This window comes from Fusarium venenatum (genome assembly GCF_020744135.1).
Source record: "Fusarium venenatum strain MPI-CAGE-CH-0201 chromosome Unknown EDB82scaffold_3, whole genome shotgun sequence".
Taxonomy (NCBI): domain Eukaryota; kingdom Fungi; phylum Ascomycota; class Sordariomycetes; order Hypocreales; family Nectriaceae; genus Fusarium; species Fusarium venenatum.
In genome coordinates, this window is record NW_027072131.1 from 4,258,382 (window position 1) to 4,275,320 (window position 16,939).

The 16,939-nt window shown below is 47.7% G+C and overlaps 8 protein-coding genes across 8 annotated transcripts; 2 read left to right on the top strand and 6 right to left on the bottom strand.

Moving 5' to 3' along the window:
• Nucleotides 1-116: 116 nt before the first annotated feature.
• On the bottom strand, nucleotides 117-1,612 carry EDB82DRAFT_507071 (S-adenosyl-L-methionine-dependent methyltransferase). The gene is made up of 2 exons (XM_025727750.2): nucleotides 1,212-1,612; nucleotides 117-1,163 (listed from the first exon to the last, which is right to left on the bottom strand). Exons 1-2 carry the CDS (start codon nucleotides 1,400-1,402, stop codon nucleotides 287-289), a joined length of 1,068 nt encoding a protein of 355 aa, XP_025582186.1. The 5' UTR covers nucleotides 1,403-1,612; the 3' UTR covers nucleotides 117-286.
• EDB82DRAFT_577379 (cytochrome P450) lies at nucleotides 1,610-3,547 on the bottom strand. The gene is made up of 3 exons (XM_025727751.2): nucleotides 3,286-3,547; nucleotides 3,134-3,234; nucleotides 1,610-3,077 (listed from the first exon to the last, which is right to left on the bottom strand). The coding sequence occupies exons 1-3, from the start codon at nucleotides 3,430-3,432 to the stop codon at nucleotides 1,778-1,780; spliced, it is 1,548 nt and encodes a 515-aa protein (XP_025582187.1). The 5' UTR covers nucleotides 3,433-3,547; the 3' UTR covers nucleotides 1,610-1,777.
• Nucleotides 3,548-4,096: 549 nt separating this feature from the next.
• Nucleotides 4,097-5,910, bottom strand: EDB82DRAFT_527188 (Aldehyde/histidinol dehydrogenase; the record flags this gene model as incomplete). The annotated part of the gene is made up of 7 exons (XM_025727752.1): nucleotides 4,097-4,871; nucleotides 4,917-5,132; nucleotides 5,184-5,241; nucleotides 5,297-5,311; nucleotides 5,371-5,472; nucleotides 5,525-5,579; nucleotides 5,629-5,910. The coding sequence occupies 7 exons, from the start codon at nucleotides 5,908-5,910 to the stop codon at nucleotides 4,097-4,099; spliced, it is 1,503 nt and encodes a 500-aa protein (XP_025582188.1).
• A 232-nt stretch (nucleotides 5,911-6,142) lies between these two features.
• Nucleotides 6,143-8,213, bottom strand: EDB82DRAFT_507076 (major facilitator superfamily domain-containing protein). Its single transcript, XM_025727753.2, has one exon. The coding sequence runs from the start codon at nucleotides 7,900-7,902 to the stop codon at nucleotides 6,217-6,219; it is 1,686 nt and encodes a 561-aa protein (XP_025582189.1). The 5' UTR covers nucleotides 7,903-8,213; the 3' UTR covers nucleotides 6,143-6,216.
• Nucleotides 8,214-9,060: 847 nt separating this feature from the next.
• Nucleotides 9,061-10,432, top strand: EDB82DRAFT_477823 (arginosuccinate synthase-domain-containing protein; the record flags this gene model as incomplete). Its single annotated transcript, XM_025727754.2, has 2 exons — nucleotides 9,061-9,063; nucleotides 9,113-10,432. The coding sequence occupies 2 exons, from the start codon at nucleotides 9,061-9,063 to the stop codon at nucleotides 10,430-10,432; spliced, it is 1,323 nt and encodes a 440-aa protein (XP_025582190.2).
• A 183-nt stretch (nucleotides 10,433-10,615) lies between these two features.
• EDB82DRAFT_246655 (serine hydrolase FSH) lies at nucleotides 10,616-11,525 on the bottom strand. Its single transcript, XM_025727756.2, has one exon. The coding sequence runs from the start codon at nucleotides 11,396-11,398 to the stop codon at nucleotides 10,697-10,699; it is 702 nt and encodes a 233-aa protein (XP_025582191.1). The 5' UTR covers nucleotides 11,399-11,525; the 3' UTR covers nucleotides 10,616-10,696.
• A 705-nt stretch (nucleotides 11,526-12,230) lies between these two features.
• EDB82DRAFT_558696 (aspartic peptidase domain-containing protein) lies at nucleotides 12,231-13,633 on the top strand (the record flags this gene model as incomplete). Its single annotated transcript, XM_025727757.2, has 1 exon — nucleotides 12,231-13,633. The coding sequence occupies one exon, from the start codon at nucleotides 12,231-12,233 to the stop codon at nucleotides 13,542-13,544; it is 1,314 nt and encodes a 437-aa protein (XP_025582192.1). The 3' UTR covers nucleotides 13,545-13,633.
• A 128-nt stretch (nucleotides 13,634-13,761) lies between these two features.
• EDB82DRAFT_434127 (Alpha/Beta hydrolase protein) lies at nucleotides 13,762-16,557 on the bottom strand (the record flags this gene model as incomplete). Its single annotated transcript, XM_025727758.2, has 3 exons — nucleotides 13,762-14,370; nucleotides 14,430-14,488; nucleotides 15,330-16,557. 3 exons carry the CDS (start codon nucleotides 16,555-16,557, stop codon nucleotides 13,762-13,764), a joined length of 1,896 nt encoding a protein of 631 aa, XP_025582193.2.
• Between the last annotated feature and the right edge of the window lie 382 nt (nucleotides 16,558-16,939).

Below are 16,939 nucleotides of genomic sequence, written 5' to 3' on the forward strand. Positions count from 1 at the left end.
CGGAAGTTGACAGGATAGGCTGATGCGAAACAGACACAAATATTCAGCGCTTTATGTTAGTGATATTGTCATTCAGGAATCAAGAAGATAAGTAAGTGCCAGCCTTGAAGCTATACGCTATTGAATGGAAACATCCGAATTGGTGACCAATTTCCCTTCCAATCGTCCCGTCCCTGGAAGTTCAATTGACGTCACTGTCTTGGACGATTTGTAATCACTGAAGTGAATTATCTCACTAATGACAACACCCTACCTAATTGAGCTTCATCAAGCCCAACCTCGCAAACTAAACCTTGGACAAATAAACATAGACAAATGAACAAACAACCTCCTCATCCTTGTGATCCCGAATGAATAATTCCTTGGTCCTAGCAACCCAATCATTAAGAAGTTTCTTTTCCTCTCCTTCACTGTAGCGCCCTTCATTACCGACTTTGAGAGCCTTGAGAAAGTAACCAGAGCAAACAGCCATCATCCAATCAATGACGATGCTAGCGTACTCTCGACTGGCATCTTCATCCTTGGCTTGCCCCTTTTTTAAATCGTGGATGGCCGGATGAGCGATATCGGCCTCGAACAGATCATCAACGTCCCAAACGTTGCTCATCTCGTCTAGGACCTTTCTCACATCTTCCAAAGTTCGGTTGTACGTCGGGACGCGAAAAGCCCCGGCTACTGAAACAGGAATAATTCCTTGCTGAACCATTTCGATCATTGCATTGCGGCACGCGTCGACAGGTCCACTGTAGTTCTCGTATCCAGCAGATGCCTGGCCAACGAATGAGAGAACAAGTGATCCACGCGAGATGATTTCCTGCGCACGAAGTTCCAAAAAGGTAGAGAGATCGAGATGAGCCTGTTTCTGGAGGAGCTGATCATCTTCCGATTGAACTCCAGTAGGAGAGGGAACGTGGTCAAGATGGTGCAGAGCGGCAAGTGAAAAGCCGAGATGTGCTGATTGAGGGGGAACGACTTTCTGGTAAAAGTTGCGAGGTATCATGCTCAAAAACAAGGGATGAGAGAATTCAGTCTTGTCCAATGCATCGGCCCATGATGTAATGGTAGTAGACAGAGTACTAAAGTCGTTCTCTGGGCGATCGCTGAAGAGCAGCTCCACTTGACGGGTGGGAATTGCTCTAAGGATAGCTTGAATTGGTTCCAACCTGACGAAAGATCAATATGCAGTTATAGACCTTTGTAGTGTCACTTACGAGTTATTGCCATGGGCAGATCCATATTCAACAATGGCTGTATGATCACCGCCATGGCCCACTACAGTCTTTGCAGCTTTCTCGAAGAGAGGCAGGGCTTTGAGCATCGCCTGGTGCTGGAGTGCAGCATGGGAGCTGTAAGCACCTTGCCCTTGCATGGGTACATCGTTTTGGTTGGCCTTGTCCGACATGCTTAGTAAGAGAGGAAGAGTGATTGCAAAAATGAGTGAGTTGAAAAGTTCAAGCCAGAGGGGGAGACCAAGTTTATATAGGTAATTGTTACTCTATCTGAGTACTTAGAAGGATTTAGTGGACCTAGACAGGCTGGGCAGACGTCTAACTGACTGGACAAATACTGCCTTTAACACAAGTTATTAAATGGACTATCCGCATGAATGGGATTCAATTCAAACAGGAAGTGATTCTTCCGTTATGGGAGGGGTTTTATCTCGTCAAAATACATCCGCTTTCACCGTGTTATTTACCCGCATAAACATGAACTAACCACACGATACAAAAAACCGTCATCTACTTATTATGGCTGCCTTCCATGTTCGGTGATAATCCTACTCAAATCTCCTCTTTACTTTGACATCATAAGAATTCGCTTGCAACTGCTGCGCGATGCGAAAAACAGTTGTCTCATCTTGCCCCGAAACGTACTCAAAGCTGAACTTGCGTAGAAGTGTCGTGAGAGAAATATGCATCTCCTGAAAAGCAAAGTGTTTTCCAACGCAGACGCGGCTACCGGCGGAAAATGGCCAGTAAGGCACAGATGATGTCTGGTTTTGCGAGTAAATGTCGAGCCAACGCTCCGGAATGAACTTGTCGGGGTTCTTCCAGTTATCAGGGTTGAGGTGCGCCTCTTGGGTGTTGGGAAACACGGTTGTACCTTTGGGGATGCGGTATCCAAGAACAGTTTCCTGCCTGGATGCGTCTCGTGGACTTCCCGTGGCTTGGCCCGGGATGAGACGCATAGTCTCATCGATGCAAGCTTGGAGGTAGGTCATTCCGGCTTGAGAGTAGGCGCATTCCGTCTCACGGTCAGGCTGGGTGGGAGGGTACCATTCGTCAACTTCTTCAACCAGCTTCTTCATAACATTGGGGTGTTTGAGAAGTTGCATGATAGTGAAGAGTTCAGCATTGGCGGTTGTCTCGCTACCAGCTGCCAAAAGAATCACACTTTCATCCTGCACATCTGAAGTGCGGAACTCAGAGCCAGGAGAGTCATCGCTGACATCTACAAGATGCTGAAGCAAATCTTGATGCTTGACATCTCCAGATTCCTTACGACGTTTGTCGACAATGTTGAATGTGAACTCTTCGATATAAGGATCCCGCTTTGGGAGGAAAGGAATATACTTGATCCATGAGATGAGCTGCATCACGGCAGAGATCTTCATGCCAGCCTTCAGACGAGACGGGAGAGGGTGACTCCCGTTCTCAACAACGTTGAAGCTGCCACCAAAAGTAGTAGCACCGATGGTATCAATGGCCAAGCCATGAATAAAGTGTTGGAGATTGATGACAGTGCTATTATTGGAGTTCTCGCAGAGTTTGTCAAGATGGGCAACACCAGCATCGACGCACGACTTCATGAGAGGCTCAAGACTACGAATGTAGCGAATACCGAACATGGAAGACAGCATACGCTTGCGTCGAGAGTAGGCCTTCTTCTCGGTAAAGGCTAGAAGTGTTGGACGGTGCGGGTCTTGTCTGAAATTGCCATAGATGGCTTCAGATTTGACCCAGTCCTCATTCTGGATGATACGCTTGATCTCACTGGCATCACCAACAGAGATCATGTTGGGAGCGAGAACAACAATTGGCCCATACTTTTTGTGAAGAGCACGAGCAAAACGATGGCTTGGATGATTGTTAGAGTCTGGGTCGTGACTTTGGCGGCTATTCTGGATGCTAACCTCTTTCCTTTGAATGTGGCAATCTCCAGGGGCCAAGGGCTAAGTTTGTTGATGAGAGGTCCAGGAATGCGGCTGACAGGGGAAAAGATGTTTCGTAGAAGCTTGAAAAAGTCAACCAATGGTCAATGAGATGTACTGGCATAATTATCTACCTCAAATACCCTGGGTACTATGATGAACAAGACAATGAATGCGGCAAAACCTTGAGTGAAAGTCAAGTTGCTCAAATTCTTAGAGACCTCTGGTGGTAAGGAACTGGCCACTTGGACCAGATGATCGTTCAGTAGTTTAGACCACATAATGCAATGAGCGCTGTACTATGAAAGCTACTCTGGCCCAGAAAAGGTAAGACTCTACAACAAATAATAGTGACAATGAATAAATTATACGTGGCATATAAGCCGCAATTCATAGGTCCGCTGCGTTAGTGACCAATACCGCCTTGTCAGGGCATGTCCTTATCGAATACCAAGTTGGAACAGACCGTGCCACTAATCTGGCCGGCATCCCCCGGAACAAACCATTTAGTGACTGACATTTGCATGCGTGAGCTGACAGGCAAATTTCGTAACTGGACTCCGTCGTATGACAAATGAAACCCTCCGATCGAAAGGAAAATAAAGCAAGCACAGAGTTAGTAAGTGGAGAACAGTCACACGGAATGTTTCCCGGTAGTTGCTGTAGGATCTTGTTCTCCACCTTTGCTGATCCTTTGGCCCCAGATCGACCACTCTTATGTGAGGATTTAGTTCGCCTAGATGGGAGATATAAGATGGGAGTGTGCATTTTGAAGACTAACTCTAAATGGACATTCGTATGATTTCTTGGAAGGTTGTTGGTGAAACACTGCGCCATGAGATGTGTCAAATTTCTCCATTTGAAGGATCGTGCATTTGGCTGAGGGGTGTGACATCTCATCTCAAGATGGAAACAAGAATGGAAGGAACAGGTGTAGCTCTATCTCTACTTGTACAGATACATAGACTTCGTCTGACAGAAGGATAGCAAACCCTGCAATCCATACTCAACGCCCAGTCCACTCTGCTTATGACCCCCAAACGGCACATGAGGATCAGGGCGGGGCGGTCCGTTAATGAAGACATTGCCAGCCTCGAGAGAAGACGCTACCTGTTTCGCGGCAGATATGTCCTTGCTCCACACACTAGCAGCTAGGCCACTGTTGCTGCTATTGGCCATGAATACTGCCTCATCGACGGAAGAGAACTTGATGCATGAAACGATGGGGCCTGGTGAGACGGTGTTAGCCATTTCGTAATTGGTCTTGGGTGAGACGGATTGATAGCCATCAAACATGGTTCCTGATGGGCCCATCGATGGCGTGTCTGACGTACCAAAGTTTTCTTGTTGAACGATGTCAGCCTCTGGTGGTGGACTTTTCACGATGGTCGGCTGGATAAAGAATCCTTCCTCCGGTTCCGTCCGACCCGATGATAGCAGTGTACAGCCAGCTTGTCTTGCGTCTGCCAGTGCCTGTTTAAGCTTCTCATACTGCGCCTGGTTCTGAATTGGACCGATGCCTGTCACAAGGTCCTTGGCTGCCTCTACTGTGGCCTCTTCGAGCTGACCCACCGCCTCGTCGAAGATGTCTTGGTGAATGTACAAGCGGCGTGTGGCGGCGCAGACTTGTCCGGCGTTGAACCATAGACCTCCTGCGATATGAGGGATAATGGCCTTGAGATCAACATCGGGAAGGACGACGGAAGCATTATTGCCGGCACTTGTCCAATTAGTCTTCAGTATCGATATTTGCAGATGCACTCACGTTTCAAGAGTGATACGCTTCATGGTATCGGCGCCATCTTTGATAATCTGCTTTCCTGCAGCCGTAGACCCAGTGAACGAGATCTTGCAAATATCAGGGTGCTTGACAAGGAGGGGACCCAGATCATTGTCGCCGTGGAGAACTTGTAGAACTGATGGAGGAAACACTTGCTGAGCAAGCTCTACCAATTTGAGAGACGTGTACGGAGTGAATGGCCTTTGTTCAAGTCAGCGAGTTGGAAAGTATACGATTAAAGGGTTGATGTACGAGGGTTTGAGAACAACGCAGTTTCCTGTAGCTAGAGCTGGTGCAATTTTTCCGATTGCTAAAGCATCGTTAGTCGATATAACCTCCAATGTAGCAGAGCTTCTTATGTGTACCAAGCATCAATGGAACTATTAGCAATTAGTATGATCAGCAAGCATTTTGGTACGAGGCCGCGAATATAACTCACAGTTCCAAGGACAGATCGCTGCGACCACCCCAAGAGGCTCGTGGGTAACGATGGCAGTTTTCTCATTGTCTTCAATATTCTCTTCAGGAAGTTTGTATTTCGCTATCCAAGTCAGAATAATGAGTAAATCATCATGATCACTGTTGGAACGAACATGGATATCGTAGCCATTGTGCAGCAAAATAAACTTCGATTGCTGCGTTTTCGACCTATACACTGTCAATATCCTGGCCAAAATGGAAAGAAAAGGCTGCTTACAGATCTACCGCACTCTGTAGCAAGTAATTGGCAAAAGCCACTCGCATACGAGAGATAAAGGTCGGCAAAGCGCTCCAACAGATCTGTTCGCTGTTTGTAAGAGGTCTGAGACCACGTAGAAAATGCTCCTTTGGCAGCGCGCACGGCATCTTCAGCGTCTTTTGCGGTAGCTACAGGAGCAGGCCACAGAGGAGCTTGATTGATGGGGTTTGTGCCCGACGTGGTAATATCAGAACCACGAGGGTTACCGGCGATGATATTGTGGAAAGTAGTAAAATCCATCTTTGGCGTTACACAGTTATAAAATCGAGTTGTTGGAAGACAAATATTGCAACGATCGAATGCGAAGCGTTTTATAGCCGCTGTGCTGACGACTTATAGTGGCAAAGTGCACTGAAGCGACATTGGCCTATGCCTGGACGAGCTCTAAGTCCACTGGAAGTTACTGGGTCAAATAACGACATGAATCACATACTTCTTGGAATTGTCACAGCAATCATGATACAAAATGGTACTTAACGATATAACCAAGTTTAATTAAACACTTATAAGATATACAGAAATACTATGTGATGTACTCTTATTCCATTACTCTCTGACCACGCCTTCTTCACTCGACTTCATCTGACTAGACTCCTTATCCTCCTGCAGCCCAAACTCGGTGTTCAATTCATCGCGAAGCGTCAGTGAACGAACAAAGAAACAAAGCAAGAATCCTAGCAAACAGAAAGCGATGGATGTCTGCCAGACAACCTTGAGCCCATTCAAATACACCTGTACCACTTCGTCCTTGAGCCGTGGGGTAGACTCAAGGGTCTTGAGAAAGTATTGAGTGGCATGCTCATACGCACCGCCATCTACAAGAAGGCTCCTGACTCCTTCATCTGAGATATTGGATGCTGCATGATTGACGTGATTGTTGAACACAGCAGCTGGAATTGCAACACCCCAGATGGATCCAAAGTTGCGGATAAAGGTCCATGCTCCAGTCGCTGTAGCCACATCTGAGTCAGGAAGACTAGCTAGAATTGGAGGCAAAGTGCTGGTGAAGACAAACCCAGTGCCGAACCCAAACAGAATCTGGAATCCAACCCATCGCCCAGTGGAGGAATTCTCATCGAGAAGAGTAAACAGGCCACATGCAATTGACATGAGGACAAACCCGGAGAAATGCCAGATGCGGTACTTGCCAGTCTTGGTGATGGTAATACCAGCAGCGACACCTCCCGGAGCACTAGTACAGGCAATAGGGAATAGCATGACTGCTGACCGGGTAGGGCTAGCTTCCTTGACAGCCTGGAAATAAACTGGGAGAAAATAGCAGATCCAGTACAGGAGCAGGCTGTGGATGAAGCTGATAACGAGCAACGTAGATGACGTCCGATTGCCAAATAGTCGAAGAGGCATGGTGGGTTCCTTTAGCCAAGGTGCACCTTGGTATGCGAAGAAGGCAAGTAGAGCAACAAGGCCTATGACAAGAGGAACAATAGTCTCCCAGTCTGACCAAGCATGTTCAGAACCACCCCAGCTTAGCGCAAGAACAATGGAGGTCACAGATCCGATCAGTAGGACACTTCCTCCCCAGTCAATTCTGGCCATCTGCTCCTTGAAGGTGCCAGATGGTGGGCGAGTCAACTTCAGGAATAGGCACAGTGCGACAAGGGCAACGCCAGCGATGGGAAGATTGATGTAGAATATCCATCTCCAGGAGATGTTCTGGGCAAAGGCACCTCCCATGACGGGAGCGACAACTGCGGCGATTGCCCAAACACCACCGATGATGCCAGCGTACATGCCTCGCTCTCTTATGGAGACCATATCGCAGACGACAATTTCCGACATGGTGAGAACGCCTCCACCGCCGATGCCCTGAACAGCGCGACCGCCGACCATCATGGCAGTGTTGTGCGCGCCACCGCAAAGACCGCTGCCGAGAGTAAAGATACAAACAGCAATCAGAGTAAGGCTACGACGGCCATAGATGTTGGCTGCCTGGGCAAAGATGGGGATAGTGGCTGTTGAAGCCAGGAGGTATGAGTCAATGATCCATACGTAGAGTGAATCAGAGCCCAGGTCAGCCGCGATGGTGGGCAAGGCGGTAGAAATGATGGATGTGTCAAGGGCAGCCAGGAATGTGGTCAACGCAATGGCGACAAAGATGAGCCAAAAACGAGCACCTTTCTTGCCGGGTGCAGCACCTGCTGGTGATGTTGATGGCGGTTTCTCTGGTGTTGCGCTCTCTGCTACGGCAGAGGAGTGGTCTATAGTAGCCATGTTGTGCGGCAGTAGGACAAGTGCGCCGTACCAGAAAATGGACTTCAGAAACGATTAGGCCTTCTCTTGTCGTAAGGTAGAACAGTTTTGTGATAAAAATAAGTTCTATAATTGGTTTGCTGTATTGTCCTCTCCGTTATCCTCCGGGAGAGAAGCTTACAATAAGACAAGAACACAACGTCGATCTCTACCAACACTAACTACAGTCTTCTTCAACATAAGCTGAACAACAATTAAGTGGCACGATTTTCTGACACGATCATCGGATGGTTCCACGTAAAACTCCTCCTCATCAAAAAAAGAAACATAACAATAAAAAAGGCAGAGGGCATTCGGAAGCTTTTAGAAGGGATCGCTGCCACCTCGCAAGGGTATGTTAGCCATTGGCTACCAACATCCTAGTCAGCAATCCTACAGATCCTTCGGCAGATTTTTAGCTAAATCCTCCGAAATGATGCCATCCAAAACCATCCGGACCTGCATATCCACATCGAAATTGCCGATCTTATCTTACATGACACGAATTACCCAAAACGGCTCCTTGTGAACCCATGATGGAGGGCGTTTGGTCCCACTACATATCGAGGCCTGCAATGTTACCCAAATCATTTCAGAAAGCTCTAGAATAACAAGATGGCGCCACAACAATGCACTCACCCTGATCTGTTCTGCCCATCAAGGTGTATACATGATCTTACCCCACAAGCATGGAGATCCTTTTGCAACCCCAAGTGCAGTCGCCCATCGTACCATGACTGTCAAACTCGAAACACCTTGAGGCTCAACTGTTTAACCGCATGCAAGTTTAATCCTTTGACTTCTGGTGCGGTGTTGTTCCAAAGATTGTGATGTATCAACATTGTTGCTTGCATTTGTTGATGGGAACGTTTGTTCATGTCCTCGTACGAGAAAGTGAATGTTTTCGTTCAATGCCATAGAGATTAGCGACAGCTACTATAGTGATACGATGCTCGGGGGATTCTCTTAGGTATTTTTTCTGATATAGCTAAAGCGCTTAGATAGCAAGTTGTCGGGTTTGTTTATCATAGAGATTTTGAAGAGCTTTCCTAAGAATTAATGATCGTCTATTGAAGACTTGCCACCGTTCAAAGCATCATCTTTGTGACTTCAGAAATTACCTCAGTATCTCTAAGCATAATGGTAACTCTATCTCCTATTGAAGCTTGATGATAACTAATAATCATTCCAGGAGCAACCAATTAGCCTCGACAAACCTGTGTTCAGCAAGAGCAGTGTAAAACTTGCGAATGCTCTTTTTGCAAAAGACGATATATCCAAAGGACATGGACCTCTTCTTCCTGTACCATCAAGTCTTCGAATTGAGAGCTTCGAAGACATCGATCTCTACTGTGACCGCAAGACATTAGTCGTTGCAATGTGCAGTGGAGGGTTGGACAGTACATATCTCATCTATCGCCTTCACAAACTCGGCTTCTCAAACATCCACATCGTCGTTGTCGATGTCGGTGGGGAGATTGATATGATGACACTGGAGACACTTGCCTCAAAGTACAATGCAATCTTCAAGTGTCTTTCTGGTATCAAGCCATTCATCGAGAATGTCGAAATGGCTGTTCGTGCCCACGCCATGGCGTATGATCTGTACCCCATCAGCAGTTCTTTGAGTCGTCCTGTCATTGCTGGTCTTATCACCAACTATGCGAACAAGGTCGGTGCTGAACTGCTGCTTCATACAGCCAATCTTTCTCAGAATAGTCTTCCGAGGCTGAACCAGTCTATTCAAAGAAATGGATTTCAAGGACCTTTCGGGAGTCCATATGTGAAGTCGACAATTTCACGGGATGACAAGGCATGGGAACTGGTCAATGCAGGTTTCCCCAACATGGCACATCGAAAGCTTAGTGGTGATGAGAACCTCTGGTGTCGTGAGTTTGAGAATGGTTCAGTAGATGATCCCGAGGGCTTCTCGGTCCCTGACAATGTCTGGGAGTGGACTCGAGATGGCAAAGCTTACAGCCCTGAGAAAATCACACTTGAGTTCGTAGACGGTCTTCCCGTCGCCGTGAACGGGATCAGACACACCATGGTAGACATGATCCCTCTTCTTAACAACATGGTTGGGAAGTTTGGCCACGGTCGGTCGGTCGGCCTCGAAGCTATAGCCACTGGTCAGAAGGTCTTGGAGCTGAGAGAAGCTCCCGCAGCGACCATCATCATGAATGCACGACGTCATATCGAGACAGCTACATTGTCAACCGACACCTTGAGACACAAACGTAATCTTGAGGAGCAGTGGGTTGATGAAGTCATTGCTGGACGTTGGCAGAGCAAGATTCATCAAATGTGCGAAGCTGCTATCGTAGCTGTATCGGTAGGCGTGACTGGTACCGTCACTTACGATATTAGTCACACACGACTGTTCCCTTGTTCTTTCAAGGCAGCAAAACCCTTGTATATCTGTGATCGTGATGTATGGGAGCATGAGGCGGCCCTTGAGAGTTGCGCGAAGACTACCGATGTTATTCGCTTTTTGAGAAATATTGCTTAACAGGCTTCATACAAATATGATTAGCACTTAACACAAGTATCTTCACTATTTCTACCTATTAGTGTTATCACTGTGTGTGAATATATCATACTACTCTTCAGGTCTTCCCTAAGCATCGTATATATGATACTGTAACTATAGCACAACATTAAACGAACTTCTTTAAAAGGAATCATTTGACGACACTAAGGTTGCAATTTTGCCTATATAGTGAACTGCTTCATTCTGTCTATGGTACCTATCTAGATAAATGCATTCCCAAACTTAAATCTCAATCGCGGTCGCATTCGAAATTTGTCGCTTCAGTTTCCAAAGATTCGACACCTTTTTCCTGTTGGTCCCTCTGTATACCATTGAAATGACATCTGCAATCTGCTGTGTCACACCAAGGCTGGTGGGCATATGATGGCCACCATCGAACTTTATCACTCTCCTAACACTCTGTTTTGTGCAATGACTCAACAACATCTCGCTCTCCGCGAGATATGGATCTGAAAGGCCCTGGATATGTACAGTAGGGATCTTAATCTCTAGAGTCTCAGAGACGAAAGGGGGAAAGGTGCCACAGAAGAAGACACCAAATAGGTTATCATGTGTAAAAGGGTGTTGTTGTTGCTCAAGCAGAATGCTGGCAGTCGCACGTGCACCTTGTGAAAATCCAAGGATACCGGCGAAAGGCCCATATTGCATCATGAAGCTCTTGATATAGGCAGTGGCATTGTCTTCCTCGAGTCTCTTGTCCTCTGGAGATAGCGTCTTGTCATCGCTGACCCAACAAGAGTATGGTCCACAGTTCTCAAAGTAGGGAAGGATGCCTGGGCCGGGGGCGCTGTCTAGAGGAGCTTCGAGGTAGACAAGCTGGAAACGGTTGCTCAAGGCGCATTCTAACTTGGCAAATTGGGCACGCATGATACGAGATGATGCGCCGCCGCCGTGCAGGCAGAGTAACCGCGGGTACTGCGACATTTTTGGGTATGAAGGATGAGGAGTGATGGGACGTTAGGTGATGGAAATGGTATTGAGCTGATTTGGCAGAAGAGAAACTTAGGTATTGATACGAAGGGCAGATTGAGAGATGGATATTTCATTTGGGTCTTGCTTATGTGCAATTGTCAGCCTATCTCAGTAAGGACCCTCTTATGCTACTGTCTATCACACGCTTCGCTATAAGCAAGGCAGCCGAGATAATATCGTGCCGTTAAGAAATACCTGATTTAGATTATGGTTCACGGACTAAACCGCTGCAGCTGCCTGAAACGCAACACCCGTCGGCCAAGACCTTCGATGGCAAATCATTCGAAGGATCTAGTATGGTTCGAAAATTATGTTGGCTCTCTTGTCAGGGCGCTCAGTTTCGCTTTTTCCAGTTTAGACGAAGCGTGAGAATGGGCGAAGCAGAAACATCCACCATGTTCGATATGATACGTAAGGCTGAGCCCCTCCCCTGCAAGCGTCGTTCCACTTGCTAAGATAAGATCAAAAGTAAAACATATTGGGGGGTGTAAGCAGGCTCAAGGTCCCGAAGGATTGGCTTGCATTGAAGGATGGTATCGTTCGATCGAAATTTCCTACTCATTAGCCAGTGGGCTAGTACTACCTTGAAGTAGAAAGAAACTTGTTTAGTGAGTCCTTTTGATATCGGAGACCTCCATTGACCTGTCGTGAGAAAACGAAATAAAGTGTGCATGACCGCCCTGCTCATGCAACCGCAACAGATCATCAAGCCTGACACTTGCCCCTCAATCTACTCCTTTTGGATCTTTCATCGTTTATCTTTTACCCAAACGAGTCTGCAACTATGCTTGCTGATGCAACCATCTTGGCCGTATTGCTCGGGGGTCTTGTCCCGGCACATGCAGCCGCTTTGACGTTGGAACACCGCTCCCTTAGCTCTGGTAACTCGGTTGCAGTACCTGCCTATTGGAACGTGTACGGCTATCTGTTCAATGTCACTGTCGGTTCGCCTCCCCAGAAACTTACGATGCTGAGCGACATGACATGGATGGCACTCTTTGTGCGATCTGGGCGATGTCTCGGCCAATTCCATCCTGACCTCTGTGCGGGACAAGAACAGCCATTCTTCAACGAGCGTGACTCGGAATCGTTTAGCAATGCCTCCTTTGCTCAGACGACGTGGCCCATCACAGCCTTTGCGCCCAACTTCACCGTAGACTACGGGCGAGATGAGGTGTGCATTGGACATCTCTGCAACAGCGATACGCTTATGCAGGTCTCCAACTTCCCGTATCCTGCGAGTGTCGTGCCTGCAGTCCCGTTCGGTGGCATCTTCGGCTTGGCCCCTCCGCCATCCAAGCAGGCCGAAACATCAGAACCTGCCAACTACCAAGCATGGCAGGAGGACAACATGGGACCCTTGGTTGGCTGGCACACGTGCGCCACGTTGGCCTCAAAGTCAAGCTGCCAAGGGGGTGATGCTCAACTCGTCTTTGGGGGTACAGATACTGCCATGTACGATACCAAGCAGTTGCAGACCTATGGGATCCGGAACCCAGAATGGCTCAGCGACGCGTTCTACCCGGTTACGCCCCCGCGCAGCAACTACTGGAGTACTCCGCTTACGGGCATGTGGGTCAATAGCGATGGAAAGAAGTCAAAGAACTTTGCTATTCCTTTCAAGGCTGTCAAGGGTGATAAAACGACACCCCCCCTGGCTGTCGTGGACGAAGGATCTGAAGGACTGGGTGCTCCACTCTCCCTCAACGGTTACAAGTACCTTGTCAGCAAGACGGGTGCCAAGCCGGCCTCCACCGCTGTCATCGAAAAGATCCTAAGCCAGGGATCGACTGGATACAACACCGACATGCAGGACTGGTACACTCTATCGTGCGACGCTCTGGACAAATATCCTGATCTCGTCTATGAGCTTGATGGAGGGAAGAAGTACACAATTACTTCAAAGGATTACGTAACGCGTTTGGAGAACATGCCTGGCTCTGTCTGTTATCTCAATGTTAATGTGTGGAAGTATGGGCGCACGAGCGCTGGAAACGCCAAGGTCGTCCTCTTGGGTAGGGCCTTTCTGAAGAGGCATTATCTTGTGCTTGATTTTGAGGATCGCAGTTTTGGTCTTGCGCCGCTTCGTAGGAAGTAATTTTTTTCTCTAATTCTTGTCTTATAATTGCTGTGTGTACATAGTTGTTCAGTCTTGTTATCCATTTTACATCATAAACTACCGAGTCCTGTCTTCTCTTGCATATTTGGACCATACTTTTAATTGCTATTCATCGAATTGTTGTGCTCTGTTGTGCTGTTCTTGAAGAAATCTGTACATGTTTTGTCTATCTACCTAGTCTAGCTATAAGCAAGACTTATTCACCGCCAAGACGCCTCTTCTCAACCAGGTTAGGCTCTCCAAAAACGTCCTTGACGTCATCATTCTCAATCGTGCTCAAATACCAAGTCAAAACATTTGGGAATTGCTTCCTCATGGGCTCATCAACAACATGCATGAACCCCCATAGAAGGGATGAAGCGCCAGTCAAGTCAGCAAGTGTCAATTGGCTCCCAACGAGTCGATTGCCAGACGACAAGTGCTTTTCCAGCACAGTCAGCGCGTATTCCAGACGCGTCAGCGCCTTAGTCTCAGTAGGTTGGTCAAAGGGGGCCATTCCTACTCTCCACATAACGAGGTCCAGAATAGCTGGATAAACCTCATCAGCGAAGAAGGAAATCCACTGCTGAATCTTTGCTGATGTCACAGCGTCCTCTCCAAGGAGTTGACCAGCACGAGGTCCGGATTGGGAAACATATCTGGCGATCGCGTCTGACTCAGCGAGACAGAACCCGTCAGCTCCCTCGAAGGCTGGGACTTTGCCAGCTGGGAATTTGGTGAGAAACTCATTGGACTTGTTAGTCACAAAGTGCTGGTAAGGAGGAACTTCGATGTCTAGGTTGTTGAGCTTAGCCGCGGCCAGAATCTGTATAGGGTAACCTCAGGTTAAATGAGAACAGTACGGAAATGGGAAGGGAGATTCACCTTGAAGACTCTGCCATTTGGCATAAAAGAATAAATTGTTCCAAATGGTGCCATAGTGTCTGAAATGTGTAATATGTTAATTGTTTGTGAACGTTCGGAATGCTCGAGTAGTAACTAAATGACTTGGAGACACAACTATTCTAGAGTGCTTTAACCTGAATTGCATCCTCACAGTCTTGGCATTTTTAAAACCCTCCGACCTAGGTCCACCATCAGATGATTAACGGTGTTTGTCCTCAGCCCTGCGCCTCTATTCATGATTCACCCCCTGTAATGCAGACACCCATGTCCATCCATCTACACCCAGTCACTAGACTAGTCACTACCCGCTGTGAAGATCCTACGAACCAACACCCACGTACCTGCATGGCACGCCATTCCCATCCTTCGAAGAATTGGGCCGTATGGCTGAATCTGGTCTTCCGTATCTGTATCTATCCTGCGCTTAACCAAACAGGTTGTTTCTGATCAGATTACCCCAACATGGTTCCATACCAGAGGCAGGCAGATATCTCGCTAAGTCTCCACTTGTCTCGGGTGTGCGGGTTCCATGACAGATTCAATCTCGGATACACGTGGCTACAATTGGAAGTCAGCATTGGCGGTCGATTTTGTCGTAAGATAATCAAGGGATGTGGGATTAACTCAGCCGGCGTGTTTAGGTAAACATCATTTTTGACAAGGTGGTTCATTTCTAAGAGCATAATTCTATACTATTTGGGAAGAAGGATGAGACAGACCCAAAGTGTATGGGTCTAAGACATCATATCTTACAGTCTACATGGGTACAACAAGTTCAGACTAAACATAAAGTAAGATTGAAAATTTCTAAAATAGGTAACTCGTCACAACAACTGCCGATCAGCATTCATAGCGCGTCCCGCTTGATCCCAAAAGTACCGTCCAGCCAGGAGAACATTTTCTGGTGAACCACAGCCAGAGCCCCAATCTTAGCCTGCAAACCACCGCCCTCCACTCCCTTGCCAATCCACAAGTGCTTATCATTGGGCCTCAAGGAGGTTAGCTCCTCGAAAATAGGGTTCGAGTTCAAGTCGGGCGTGAAGTAGAATGAATCTGCCGCGCCAGTGATCAAAGTGGGACACTTGATCTTGGAGAGGTAACCGCCCTTGAGCGATATCTGCTGCATCACACGGAGGACATCGGCGGGGGTATCTACCCCAAAGACCCATTTTCCGTGACCGAACTCCCATGCAATCTGGAAATTGACGGCAGTGAAGCGGTCAACGACCCAATTGAAGATGCCATCGCTTAACCAACCGGATACCCACCCGTTGATGAACCAGGGTGGCATACGACTGCGAGTGATCTCAAACAGATCGTAGGGCCCATCACATGAGACGCATGCCTTGATACGGGGATCGACAGAAGCACGTAGTGACAGATAGCCGCCCAATGAGGCTCCAAAGATCGCGAGACGATCAAGATCCAGATCGTAGTCAGCAGCGACTTCATCCGTGACGAAGTCCAAAACCTGGCTGACCACCGATTCCCAGTCTGGTCGAAGGCTCAGCTTTCCCACGCGCAGAGGAAGACCTTGGCCAGGACCATCGAAGCTGAAGACAGCATAGCCTCTAGGCAGGGCACCAGCAGCACCGTAAAAGTAAAGTTCTTCTTGGGTAGAGTCAAAACCACCAGTCTGAAGAACCAGTGGAATCTTGCCAGGTAGTCGGTGTTGAGGAGCAGGAACGTATAACCTTCCTGGCAGTTTGATGTCTTTGTCGTAAGGAATATCAAAGTGCTTGACAGTGGCATCTAACAAGACCCATCCTTTGTCGAAGGCCTCAACACTGGCCGTTGACGACGATAAAATGCGTGGATCATTGGGAGTGCAATGCAGGAGGAACTCGCTAGCACGCCAGTAATTAGCTGCACGGATGTAAGCCCAGCATGCTCCTGTTTTGTCACCGACAGCAGCAGCTTCCTCAGCCAGAGCCTGTGCCTTTTCGGCTTGCTCTCTCCATGCCTTGTACCAACTCTCTGGGTCGCCATCTTTGATGCGACTAGCAGTAGTGAGGCATTCTCCAACTTCAGCACCTTGAAAGGGAACAGTGCCAAGGAGACGCAGGAACTCGAAATTGAAAAAGTCAGAGGGGAAAACTTTGTGCATGATGGGCAGTTGTCAGTACCTAGACAGAGAATACAAGAAGAATTGTGAGGTACTGTGAATCTGAGGGCGAATGCAAAGTCCTCAAAAACCCCATGAGTACGTAGATGTAGTCAAACAACGATGATTAGCCGCAAACACGAATAGACTGTTTCGGCATATTACACGGCAAGCTAGCATCTGATGATAATGCCGACTTGTCAGATCCTACGGTCAGCGCCGCCACCCGGTGTGTGCCAGTAAAGTACGATCTTTGCTTACGGTGTGAGGATTTCATCGCCCCATTCAGAATATGTATGGAGAAGAAAGAGAAATAGACCAGAAATCAAGTAGAAGAAGAAGGTGTTCAGGGGTGTTGCGAATCCTTCAGGCGTGCATGATCTCC

What these genes read in the sequence shown, in the direction of transcription:
- EDB82DRAFT_577379 (XM_025727751.2), bottom strand. Translation starts at nt 3,432, where the DNA reads ATGTGGTCTAAACTACTGAACGATCATCTGGTCCAAGTGGCCAGTTCC. An exon ending in TAGTACCCAGGGTATTTGAG is followed by an intron (nt 3,235 to 3,285) that starts GTAGATAATTAT and finishes GACTTTTTCAAG; the next exon opens with CTTCTACGAAACATCTTTTC. An exon ending in GCCACATTCAAAGGAAAGAG is followed by an intron (nt 3,078 to 3,133) that starts GTTAGCATCCAG and finishes CAATCATCCAAG; the next exon opens with CCATCGTTTTGCTCGTGCTC.
- EDB82DRAFT_507071 (XM_025727750.2), bottom strand. Translation starts at nt 1,402, where the DNA reads ATGTCGGACAAGGCCAACCAAAACGATGTACCCATGCAAGGGCAAGGT. An exon ending in TCTGCCCATGGCAATAACTC is followed by an intron (nt 1,164 to 1,211) that starts GTAAGTGACACT and finishes ATCTTTCGTCAG; the next exon opens with GTTGGAACCAATTCAAGCTA.
- EDB82DRAFT_507076 (XM_025727753.2), bottom strand. Translation starts at nt 7,902, where the DNA reads ATGGCTACTATAGACCACTCCTCTGCCGTAGCAGAGAGCGCAACACCA.
- EDB82DRAFT_246655 (XM_025727756.2), bottom strand. Translation starts at nt 11,398, where the DNA reads ATGTCGCAGTACCCGCGGTTACTCTGCCTGCACGGCGGCGGCGCATCA.